This window comes from Syngnathoides biaculeatus, chromosome 15 (assembly GCF_019802595.1).
Source record: "Syngnathoides biaculeatus isolate LvHL_M chromosome 15, ASM1980259v1, whole genome shotgun sequence".
Lineage (NCBI taxonomy): Eukaryota > Metazoa > Chordata > Actinopteri > Syngnathiformes > Syngnathidae > Syngnathoides > Syngnathoides biaculeatus.
Window position 1 is genome coordinate 2115737 of NC_084654.1, and position 13026 is coordinate 2128762.

General features: G+C 47.3%; 1 protein-coding gene across 1 annotated transcript in view; it reads right to left on the bottom strand.

Moving 5' to 3' along the window:
• Positions 1 to 382: 382 nt before the first annotated feature.
• The window catches only part of rrh (retinal pigment epithelium-derived rhodopsin homolog), a 49431-nt gene continuing 36787 nt past the window's right edge, over positions 383 to 13026 (bottom strand). Inside the window, exons 5-8 of the mRNA XM_061844310.1 lie at positions 8314 to 8467; positions 1047 to 1215; positions 590 to 768; positions 383 to 503 (exon numbers count right to left, since the gene is read on the bottom strand). Of these exons, the coding sequence (XP_061700294.1) occupies positions 383 to 503; positions 590 to 768; positions 1047 to 1215; positions 8314 to 8467 (623 nt within the window). The remainder of the gene's footprint in view (positions 504 to 589; positions 769 to 1046; positions 1216 to 8313; positions 8468 to 13026) is intronic.

A 13026-nucleotide genomic window follows, 5' to 3' on the forward strand; every position in this document is an offset into this window, starting at 1 on the left:
GCTGCAACACCTACAGATTACTGATTTTGTAAACTTTAAGACATGGTTGTAAGAGTGCACCTTTTAGTTGACACCTTCCTGTTTGTGTATTCCCAAGCTTGTACGGTGATATTAATGGTTTTCTAGTATGAAGCCATAAATTCATCAGTGAAGGGCCATCCTTCATTTTGGCGCAGTGGGGCATGCTACACTTGGTTACTGTACATGAGAGGTGCAACAATGACTCAAAAATATTGAAAATCAGTTGGAGAATGCTAAACTTACACAATTGTTCATTGAGCAAAAATAATTGATTAAATGTGCTAAATGTATAAAAGAAACGCTGATAGTGATGTATTCCGCGCCTTGTACTGTGTATGTATTAATGCCCTGAATAGGAGCTCTAAGGTGTGAAACTGAAGCAGTCATCCAGGGGTTGTTGAGAATTCAGAGGAACCTGAGGACTGATGGTGATTCGTTGTCTGGTTTGACACCGGATCATCCCTATGATGGCTCTTCGGAATCTACATAAAAAAGGTCATGTTAACTACTCTGGTGGATGACAATAAAAATGACAAAATAAGAAGAAAAGAAGAAAACAAAAACTGACTTTTTGTTAGCAATTACATAAATGCAGGGGTTGTAAAAGGTGGAGGACTTTGCAAATAGAGGGGCGATGATAGCCATGGGTGGAGGAATTGTTCTGGGATCACCAAAAGATGCCCAGAGACACACCATGGAGTATGGAGACCAGGCCACTAAAAACATTACGATCATCACAATGGACATCTGCAAGCCAAAAGCAAAACAACAACTTTACACCCACTTGTAAATGCTCCCTGTATTTCGGGAGTATTTTAACTGATGAATCAGTTGAACAAGATTTAGCAGTCATGAACAGTCTTCCAAAACTGATGAGTGTAAATATATATTACAAATGAATATGACCTAGTGACTGAAACCTGTACAATAAATTGTAAGTTCACAAAAGTTGTATGCCAGTATAAGTGCCTTTACAATTATTATACACAAGCAATTTGGATTAAAGGAAGAAGGTTCTTTTCTACCTTTGTTACATCCATTTGTTCCGACCAGTCAATATTAATATCGTCAAGGGAGTTGCTTCCATTATATCTGTTAACTGTGACAGACACGTTGTAGTAGCAGTAAAACATGATTGCGAGAGGGACGACAAAGTTGACAACAATAACCGTCATCGTGTAAGAAATAAAGGATCTGTGAAAGAAAAAAAACAATGCGTTAATGCCTTCTTCTGCCTCATTTCACAATAGGAAATAGTTGCCAGGTGTAGCCTGGGATTAAATCATTATAAAAAGAAATAAATAAAGCAATTATATAGCAAACTAAATTGTGGATTAAAAGGGGGAAATGTAAACAGAGAACATTCATCATACTAACATTGTTTAACGTTTAGAAGCATGTATGACTGGACCCTACACTTTTCCATTAGTGGGACAAAAATGACTGTATTAGAATCATTGTGTTTTATCCCATGTTGGTAGGAATAATAATACACTGAAGAAAATAAGTGTTTGAACACCTTGCTAAATTGCAGTTCTCCCACTTAGAAACCATGGAGGGGTCTGAAATTTTCATTGTAGGTGCTTGTCCACTGTGAGAGAGATAATATAAAAAGAAAAATCCAGAAATCACAATTTATGATTTTTTTCATGATTTATTAGAGAGATACAGCTGGAAATTAGTATTTGTGCACCTGTCTATCAGCTAGAATTCTTACCCTCAAACACCTGTTAGTCTGCCTTTAAAAGTCCACCTCCACTCCATGTATTATCCTGAATCAGATGCACCTGTGTGAGGTCATTAGCTGCATAAAGACACCTATCCACCAAGCCATACAATCGGTAAGACTGAAGCTTGAAACGTGGCCAAGACTGAAGAGCTGTCCAAAGACACCAGAGACAAAATTGTACAACTCCACACAACTGGAAAGGGCTACGGAGAAATTGCCAAGCAGCTAGGTGAAAAAAACTGTTGGAGAAATCATTAGAAAATTGAAGAACTGAAACATGAAGGTCAATCTCAATCGGAGTGGATATCACTTCGTGGGGTCTCAATGATCCTTAGAAAGGTGAGGAATCAACCCAGGACTACACGACAGGACAGGAAGTGCTTTTATTTTTTTACTTTTTTCACTTTTGTAACAAGGTCAGTAGGGTCGTGTTGAATTTGATTTTAAGGTGGGTGGACATTGCCTCCACCTGAACGATAGTCTCACTCCCCATTGTCCAATATTTCTGATTCAGAGTCTGATTATGTCCCTGCCTCTTTGAATAGCCTCTGTAGGACCATTTGTATTATCTACTCAGTAGCCATCATACCTTGGATGGGAAAAGCTAGATAAAAAGAAGGAGACTTGTTTGTGTGACAAGCAACCCTACTGTGCAATATTCCAATACACAGTAGCTATATAAACATAAGCAGACAGGCACACACGTGTTTACATCTGTGTAATACATGCAGGAACTATCACACTGCACTGCTGCTTTTTTGGGGTGGACCATTATGATGGTGGAGCATTTGAAGTACATTGGTACTATGTCCCTGCCTCTTTGAATAGCCTCTGTAGGACCATTTGTATTATCTACTCAGTAGCCATCATACCTTGGATGGGAAAAGCTAGATAAAAAGAAGGAGACTTGTTTGTGTGACAAGCAACCCTACTGTGCAATATTCCAATACACAGTAGCTATATAAACATAAGAAGACAGGCACACACGTGTTTACATCTGTGTAATACATGCAGGAACTATCACACTGCACTGCTGCTTTTTTGGGGTGGACCATTATGATGGTGGAGCATTTGAAGTACATTGGTACTTCACACAGTTCTGACACGTGTTGAAGATTTTTGTGAAGACAGGAGTAAATTGGTCTGTGCAGACTTTGGGCAGGATGGGGACACAAGGTCTGTGCCCGCCGCTGTGTTGAGCTTTTGTTGTTTGAAGATCTGGCTCTTCATGAATATTAAATGGTGGAGTTGGAGATGTTGAAGTTGTTGAAATGGATGGTGGCGCACTTGGCGCGTGTGTGGAGTGAAAGTGTTCTTTTCAAGTATGCAGTAAAAGCTGTTCAGGTCGTCGGCTATTCCATTATTGTTGTTTACTGGGTGGGGGGGGGGGGTAGGGGGGAATCGTCGCTTGTAATTAGTGAGCAATTGTAATCCATGCCAGACTAATTTGGAATCATTAGCGCAAAGATGTTTTTCTAGTTTTGCTGCATAATCCCTCTTTGCAATGTTAATTTCTTTTGTCAAGTAGTTTGTAGTGCAATTGTAGAGGGCCTTACTCCCACTATGATATGCCAACTATTTAGCATAAATAGCCTATACAATAGCCTAAATCTGGATGCAAACCATGTCTTTTTATTGAATGTGCAAAAAGTTCACACCTCCTCACAGAAACTGACATACAAAGTAACAATATCCGTGAATTCATCGAGGCTGCTGAACTTTCAGACACTCCAGTCTGTGCAGTCAAAGCAGCTTTGAAGTTCTAATTTTGCCTTGTTGGTCCACTTTTTAACTGATTTTACCAATGACTTTGCGCATTTTAGTACTTGCCTGTATATTGGTATTTAGGTATTCATAAAAATGAATGTCGTACCAGGCGAGCACCGACTTCCAGTGACAAATTCCTTGTGTGTTGTTACATAATTGGCCAGTAAATCTGGTTCTGATTCTGAAGAAGATTAAGCACTGATCAGAGGAGCCATGGTGACCACGGGGAATTGCACAATATATGTGTTTAATTGTGGTATAGCAATGGTCGAAGAGTGTTATGTTCCCTCATCGGATATTTTATGTTGTCTTATATTTAGGGAGTTTGTGGTTTAGTTTAGCTGTGTTAAAATCTCCTAGGACAATGGGAGGTGATTCTGGGTGTTTTTTTCACAATTTTGTTTACCTGGTCGGCGAGCGTTAAGAGTGCTGCGTTCATGCTATCTTTGGGCGGAATGTAAACACCTACGAGAATGAAAGAGGCGAATGTGCAGATAATAAAACATCTTAGAGTTCACGAACAACAACTCCAAAAGCGGGCTGCAGTTTGTGCTGACCTAAGTAATGTCCGTGCACCATTTCTCATTGATATAGAAGCATATTCCACCGCACTTCGGTTTCCGTGCTAGTTCTGCGATGGAGTCTGCCCGATAAAGATGAAAGCTGGGTAGCGTACCAGCTCCGTTGGGAATTCATCCACAAAGCCAGCTCTGCGTGAAGCACCAGGTGGCCGAAAGTCCAAAGTTTTTGCAGGTCTTAATCAGAAGTTGAAGTTCATTGATTTTTTTCGCTAGAGAGCGTAGATTCGCGAGATGTATTGACGGAAGCACCAGTCTGTGTCCCCTCCTGTGGAGTGTAACTTGTGTACCAGATCACGGGCCTCCACCCCATCTTCGACACGACGCTCTGTAGAAAGCACCGACGAGTAACTCCAGGAAAAGATTCAGCGAATTGGCAAGAGTTGTCGACAAAATAATCCAGGGAAGGTTCTCTGATGTTAGGAAGTCATTTCATGTTTACTTGAGTCCCAAGACAACCGAAATACAGATAAAGGTAAACAACACCAGGTAACACCTCTCAAAGGCAGCAATACTCGCCATCTTGAAATACCTGGATCTAGTCAAAGCCTATGACAGAGAAAAAGAGCGGAACTGTGGTGCTGTATGCGTAAGTCTGGTGTAGCAGAGAAATATGTTAGAATAGTGCAGGACATGTTAAGTGGTGAAGTCTGCTGAAAGTTTGACAGAAGAATTGAAGGCAAAGATGGGACAGCATCAGGGATCAGCTCTCAGCCCCTTCCTGTTTGCTGTGGTAATGGATAGGCTGTTAGATGAGGTTAGACTGGAATCCCCTTGGGCCAGATGACATTGTGATCTGTAGTGAAAGCAGGGGACATTTGGAGGAACAATTAGAATGATGGAAGCATGCAATGGTAAGGAGAGCAATGAACATTATCCGAAGTAAAACAGAATATATGTGAGTGAATAAGAAGGGTGGAGGGGAAAGAAACTCGAGAGAAAATAAGATACCGAGGATGGACGACTTCAAATACTTAGTGTCAGCAGTCCAGAACAATGGTGAGTATGGTAATGAATTGAAGAAACGTGTCAAACCAAATTGGAACAGCTGGCGGAAGGTGTTTGGTGTGTTATGTGACAGATGAGTCTCTGTGAGAATGAAGAGCAAATTTATAAAGCAGTGATGAGGCCAGCCATGATCTAGAGGCCTTGTCACTGAAAAGACAACAGATAGCAGAGCTGGAGGTGGCAAAATTGAACATGTTGAGGTTCTCTCTCGGAATGAGCTGGTTGGAAAGGATTAAAAATGGGTTTATTAGAGGGAGAGCCAAAGTTATATGAACAGACTTCAATGGTTTGGACATGTCCAGAGACAAGAGAGGGAGCATATTGGTAGAGGGTGCTGAGGATGGAGCCGCTAGAAGCTTAGGAGCAGGGTTTAAATTATTTTACCATGGAGTAGATGGGAAGAAAAATGGAGTAGGGGTTATTTTAAAGGAAGAATAAGATTGAAGAAGCTAAAATGTCTTGGAGTTGAAAAGCGTATCAGATCGAGTGATAAGGTTGAAATTTTAAATTGAAGGTATTGTGTATAATGTGATTAGCAGCTATGCCCCACAAGTAGGATGTGACCTTGAGTTGAAATAGAATTTTTGGAAAGAACTAGACGAAGTAGTCCTGAGCATTCCAGAGAGAGAGAGAGAGAGAAAGAGAGAGAGAGAGAGAGAGAGAGAGAGAGAGAGAGAGAGAGAGAGAGAGAAGAGAGAGAGAGAGAGAGAGAGAGACAGAGAGACAGAGAGAGAGAGTTGTGACTGGTGCAGATTTCAATGGACATGTTGGCGAAGGAAACAGGGGAGATGAAGAAGTGATGGGTAAGTACAGCATTCAGCAAAGGAACTTTGAAGGACAGATGGTGGTGGACTTCGCAAAAAGGATGTAATTGGCAGTGGTGAACACTTATTTATTTATGACCTACAAGGGCAGAAGTAGGAGCACGCAGGTGGATTATATTTTGTGCAGACAATCTAATCTGAAGGAGGCTAGTAGTGGTGGGAGAGAGTGTGGCTCGATAGTATAGGATGCTAGTGTGGAAGATGACTCTGGTAGTGGGTAGGAAGATTAGGAAGACAAAGGTAGAGCAGAGAATCAGGTAGTGAAAGTTGAGGAAGGAACCAAGGTACTCAGAGAGGCAGGCAGGAGAGTACTTGTTGGGCCTTCAAGTAGGAGAGAGGAGAAGGAGACTTGGTGGTGGAACCCCAAAATACAGGAAATTATCCAAGGAAAGAGATTAGCGAAGAAGAACTGGGACGTGGGGAGGACTGAGGAGAGGCGGAAGGAATACATTGAAATGCAACGTAGGCCAAAGGTATAGGTGGCAAAGGCTAAACAAGAGGCATATGACGACATGTACATCAGGTTGGATACAAAAGAGGGAGAAAAAGGATCCGTACTGGTTGGCAAGACAGAGGGATAGAGATGGGAAGGATGTGCAGCAAGTAAAGGTGATTAAGGATAGTGATGGAAATATGTTGACTGGTGCCAGTAGTGTGCTCAATAGATGGAAATAGTACTTTGAGAAGTTAATGAATGAAGAGAATGGGAGAGAAAGTGGAGTTGAAGAGGCAAGCGTGAATGACCAGGAAGTGGCAATGATTACTAAGGGGGAAGTTAGAAAGGCACGAACAGAATGAAAAATGGAAAGACAGTTGGTCTTGATGACATACCAGTGGAGGTATGGAAGCTATTTGGAGAGGTGGCTGTGGAGTTTTTGACCAACTTATTCAAAAGAATACTAGTGGGAGAGAAGATGCCATAAGAATGGCGGAAAAGTGTTAAGAACAAAGGCAATATTCAGAGCTGTGGTAACTTTCGAGGAATAAAGAAGATGAGCCACACAATGAAGTTATGGGAAAGAATAGGGGAGGCTAAATTCAGGACAGAAGTAAGTATCTGTGAGGAACAGTATGGTTTCATGCCGAGAAAGAGTTCCACAGATGCATTATTTGCCTTGAGGTTGCTCGTGGAAAAGTACAGAGAAGGTGAGAAGGAGCTACATTGTGTCATTGTCTTTGATAGTGTACCAAGAGAGTAACTGTGGTACTGCATGCGCAAGTCTGGTGTGGCGGAGAAATATGTTAGAAGAGTGCAGAACATGTATGAGGGTAGCAGAAGAGCGGTGTGTCAGAAGAATTTAAGGTGGAGGTGGGATTGCATCAGGGATCCGTGCTGAGGACCTTTCTGTTTACAGTTGTAATGGATAGGCTGACAGATGAGGTTAGACTGGAATCCCCTTGGACTATAATGTTCACAGATGATATTGTGATCTGCAGTGAAAGCAGGGAGCAGGCGGGGGAACAATTACAAAGATGGAGGCACGCACTGGAAAGGAGAGGAATGAAGATTAGCCGAAGTAAAACAGAATATATGTGCATGAATCTGAGGGGCGGAGGAGGAAGAGTGAATCTCGAGGGTCAACAATACAGAGCAATGCAGAGTGTGGTAAAGAAGTGAAGAAACGGGTCCAAGCAGGGTAAAACAGTTGGCGGAAGGTGTCTGTTGTTCTCTGTGACAGAAGAGTCTCCGCTAGGATGAAGGGCAAAGTTTATAAAACAGAAGTGAGGCCGGCCATGATGCACAGATTAGAGACGGTGGCACTGAAGAAACAACAGGAAGCAGAACTGGAGGTAGCAGAAATGAAGATGCTGAGATTCTCACTTGGAATGAACAGGATGGATAGGATTAGAAATGAGTTCATTAGAGGGACAGCCAAAGGTGGATGTTTTGGAGACAAGGTTAGAGAGAGCAGACTTAGATTGTTTGGACATGTTCAGAGGTGAGAGACTGAGTATATTGGTAGACGGGTGCTGAGGATGGAGCTGCCAGGCAAAAGAGCAAGAGGGAAACCAAAGAAAAGGTTGATGGATGTTGTGAGGGAGGACATGAGGACAGTGGGTGTTAGAGAAGAAGATGCATGAGATAGGCTTAGATGGAAATAGATGACACGCTCTGACGACCCCTAACGGGACAAGCCGAAAGGAAAAGAAGAAGGTCTTAGTTTACAGTTCACATTAATCCTGTTTCAATGTATTAACAATGCTCGATTTGTTAATATGCAATATGTGACCAGGGTTACAAAAATAGTGGTACTTTTTGACCGCATGTACTAATATTTACACATGGTCTAAAGGTGTGTACTAATATTTACGCGTGGCAATATTAACAGTTGTACTTTTTGGAAACATGTAATTTAACTAAGTTGAATCAGTTTTTATAACTCACAAATCATTCTTCCGCCAGTTAATGGTGCATGTGGCTCCAGTTGGGTCTGGGGCATAGCCAGCCCAGCCAACTATAGGCATGGTGGACCAGAATAAACCATTAAGCCATGCTGCCAGAATAAGGAGGTTGTATGAACGCGCCGTCATTTTCTCCCCTAAAAAACAAAAGGACAAACATGTGCAATTAATGTCCAGTGTAAAATTGTTGTCCATAAATGTCTGTACAGTAATCACGTTTTTTCCCCCCATAAGGGTTACGAATTGTAAAACCTTTGTTGGACAAACCAAGTTCCAATGAGTTGAGACATTGTGGTAAACAGAATAAAATTGTCATGCTCCTGGATTCCAGCCAGGGCTGGGCGTGGCCAGCTAATCTGAAGGTGCACACCTGCGCCTCATGACCTTTGATTAAGACCCAGTACATATAGGAACCGGGGGACGACTATTACTCTGCTAGATCGCTGCCTCTCATGCCTCGTTCCCGCACTACCGTACTCCTGACGTCTACCTCCCGTGTACCGACCAACGCCTGTCTCCCGACCTACCCCGTAAGCCTGCCGTTACTGATCTTGCTGCTTGTTTGGACTGACTCCCTGGTAACCGACATTGGAACGAATAAAGGCTTATTCCGCACTGCTTACCTCTCACCTGAGTCGTGCATTTGGGTCCACCCCCGAGTCTCGTCCGTGACAGAACGATCTAGCCAAGAACATGGACCCAGCCGACTCTGAAGCCATTCGCCGTGCGCTGCAAGTGCAGGGCAAACGCCTGGGTGAGCAAGAGGCTGCTCTCCAGGGTATGACTCACCAGATCCAGGAGCTCTGCACCCAGCTGCAACCGTGGCTAGCCTCCCAAGCTAGCGCGGCCGCTCTTGTGCCTCCCCGTGCCACCATCACTCCGCTCTCTCGACCAGAGCGGTTCTCAGGCGACTCCGGGAACGTCAAGCCCTTCCTGGCGCAGTGCGATCTCCACTTTGAGCTGCAAGCTCCCGCTTTTCCCACAGACCGCTCCCGGATCGCCTTCGTGATTTCCCACATGACGGGGAGGGCGGAGGCATGGGCCACCGCCGAGTGGAGCCGTAACTCGGAGACCTGTCGCTCATGGGCGAGCTTCGTCTGCGCGCTCACCCAGGTGTTCCAGTATGCGGCTCCGGAACGCCAGGCAGCGTCGTCACTCATGACAATTCGCCAGGGGCGTCGCCGCGTGTCCGACTACGCCATCGAGTTCCGGATTCGGGCTGCCGAGAGCCGCTGGAATGAGGAAGCCCTCCATGACGCGTTTTACGAGGGACTGTCCCCACAGATTCGTGGTCACCTCGTGGCCACGGATCTTCCGCCTTCGCTTAACTCCCTCATCGCATTGGCCCTCAAGGTGGACCAGCGCCTCACCGTGCAGAGACAGATGGAGGGCCTGAGGGAGGAGGAGAGGGAGAGTCGCAGTCCGGTTGTTTCCGCTTCCCGGCCACCCGTGTTGTCAGCTTCACCGGAAGCCATGCAAGTGGAGGGGCTTGGCAGCTCAGCGGAGGAGCGCTTACGTCGGCGACGAGAGGGACGCTGTTTTTACTGCAGGCGTTTGGGACACTTGATCGCCCGTTGCCCGACTCGACCAGGGCATTCTGACATCAGGATCGGTACTCCGGTGAGTGTGCGGTACACCGCGACGGGGTCAGGGAGGTCCCTTCTTCACCTCACCTTGGGAACGGACTCCCGTTCATGCTCTGTGACAGCTTTCATTGATTCTGGGTCGGAAGCAAATCTGATAAATCCCCGCGTGGTCAAGGAGCTGGGGGCAGCAACCTTTCCCACGCAACGTTTTCGTCACGCCTATGCCGCCAACGGCAAGTTCCTTTGTCGGGTTACACATCGCACTCAGACGCTACGTATGAGCTTTCCGGACGCTCACTCGGAGCGTATTAGCTTTCATGTCTTCGACGCACGTAGTAGCGACATCATCTTGGGCAGCCCGTGGCTCAAAGAACATAATCCGCACATAGATTGGACCACGGGTCAGATCAAGACTTGGGGAGAGGACTGTCTCAGTCGCTGTGTCGCTGTCCGGAGAGACAGGGGTATTTAAGTTGCGCCGGTTCGGCTAACAGAACCTAGTACCGCCCTGGACCTGACCGCAGTGCCCTCCTGCTACCATGACCTACGGGAGGTCTTCTCTGAATCTAAAGCAAAGTCTCTGCCGCCACATCGGTCATACGACTGCGCGATTGAACTCCTGCCAGGCACCTCTCCTCCCAGAGGGAAACTGTTCTCTTTAACCGGACCAGAGCATCAAGCCATGAGGAACTACATCGAGGACTCGCTGGCAGCCGGACTCATTCGCCCCTCATCCTCACCAGCCGGTGCGGGTTTTTTTTTTTGTCAAGAAGAAGGACTCCACGCTGCGACCCTGCATCGACTACCGAGGCCTGAACGACATCACAGTCAAGAACAGGTACCCTTTGCCGCTTATCTCTACAGCATTCGAACTCCTCCAGGGAGCCCGGATCTTCACCAAGCTCGACCTGCGCAGCGCTTACCACCTGGTGCGGATTCGGGAAGGGGATGAGTGGAAGACGGCATTCAACACCCCCACAGGGCACTATGAGTATCTGGTGATGCCCTTCGGACTGACTAACGCTCCGGCCGTCTTTCAGAACTTCATCAACGACGTGCTTCGGGAGTTCCTGAACAGATCTGTCTTTGTTTATCTGGATGATATTCTCATCTTTTCAGCAGACCTAACCTCTCACATTCAACAAGTCAGAGAGGTGCTCCGGCGTCTGCAGCAGCACCAATTATACGTGAATATGGAGAAGTGTGAGTTCCATCGGGCATCCGTGTCCTTCCTGGGCTTCGTCCTGGCTGAGGGAGAGATACGGATGGATCCCGGGAAGGTCGACGCGGTGCTGCGGTGGCCTACCCCCACCAACAGGAGGGACATACAGAGGTTTCTGGGATTTGCCAATTTCTATAGGAAATTCATAAGGAACTTCAGCTCCGTGGCCGCTCCTCTGCATTCGCTCACCTCGCCACATACCCTCTTCGACTGGTCCGGGACCTGCCAGGAGGCCTTCAGCAGGCTCAAGGCAAGTTTCACTACTGCGCCCGTTCTCATTATTCCGGACCCAGATAACCAGTTTGTGGTGGAGGTGGATGCATCAAATTCAGGAATCGGAGCAGTCTTGTCGCAGAGGAGTCCCAGGGATGGAAGGATCCACCCGTGCGCGTTCCTGTCTAGAAAGTTGACCCCGGCAGAGAGGAACTACGACGTGGGAGATAGGGAACTGCTGGCGGTCAAGAGCGCGTTGGAGGAGTGGCGGCACTGGCTGGAGGGCTCGCAAGTACCGTTCGTTGTCTTCACGGACCATAAGAACCTTGAATACCTGAAGTCGGCGAAGAGGTTGAACGCCCTTCAGGCCAGGTGGGCCCTATTTTTCACCCGCTTCCACTTTAAGGTGTGTTTCCGCCCAGGCTCCAAAAACGGCAAGCCGGATGCACTCTCGCGGATCCACGAGGGAGGGCGCACGGATTCAGACGCCGCTACTATCCTGCCAGCGAGGTGCTTCGTGGCCGGTTTCACCTGGGCGATCGAGTCGCGGGTGAAGGAGGCTCTGGGAGAGACACCGTCACCCGCGGATTGTCCGTCGGGCCGCCTGTTCGTCATCCCATCTCTGCGGGGAGACGTCATCAACTGGGCCCATACCAACAAGACGGTCTGCCACCCGGGTATGGCGAAGACACGTTCAGTGGTGGAACAAAGGTTCTGGTGGCCTAACCTCAGCAAGGACGTAAGGGAGTTCGTCAACGCCTGCCCGGTGTGTGCTGCCAATAAGACTTCCCGCCTACGGCCTGTTGGTGAGTTGCAACCCCTGTCCATCCCCTTTCGTCCGTGGTCACACATCGCGCTGGACTTCGTCACCGGCCTGCCGCCTTCTCAAGGGAACACAGTGGTGCTGTCCATAGTGGACCGTTTTTCCAAAATGGTCCACTTCGTGCCGCTTCCGAAGATCCCGTCGGCCAAGCAGACAGCCCAGTTGGTATTAGACGAGGTCGTCCGTTACCACGGCCTACCCCAGGACATCGTTTCGGACAGGGGTCCGCAATTCAGCGCCCGTTTCTGGAAGGAGTTCTGCAACCTCATCGGCGCTTCAGCAAGTCGGACATTGGGTCATCACCCAGAGTCTAACGGCCAGACTGAGAGGATTAACCAGGAATTAGAGACCGGTCTTCGATGTCTGGCATCCAGAGACCAGAGCACGTGGAGCCAGCACATCAAGTGGGTGGAGTATGCCCACAATTCTCTACCTTCCGCTTCAACAGGTATGGCTCCACTCCATGTCGTGCATGGATATCCTCCGTCCCTGTTTCCTCCACTGGTCACAGAATCCACAGTTCCGTCGGCCCTGGCCGTGGTGCGACGCTGCAAACGGACCTGGGAAGCAGCTCGGAGGACACTGCTGCGCATGAGCAGCGTCTACAAGGCCGCAGCAGATCGCAAGAGGAGGGCCGCACCAGAGCTCAGAGTGGGACAGCGAGTGTGGCTCTCCACCAAAGATCTCCCGCTGCAGACGGAATCCCGCAAACTTGCTCCCAGGTTCGTTGGCCCGTTCCCGGTTTCCAAAGTTATTAACCCGGTCGCCGTCTCGTTGAAACTGCCCAGGTCGATGAGGGTGCACCCGACGTTCCACGTCAGCAGACTTCGCCCGAATCGCACATCGTCGTTG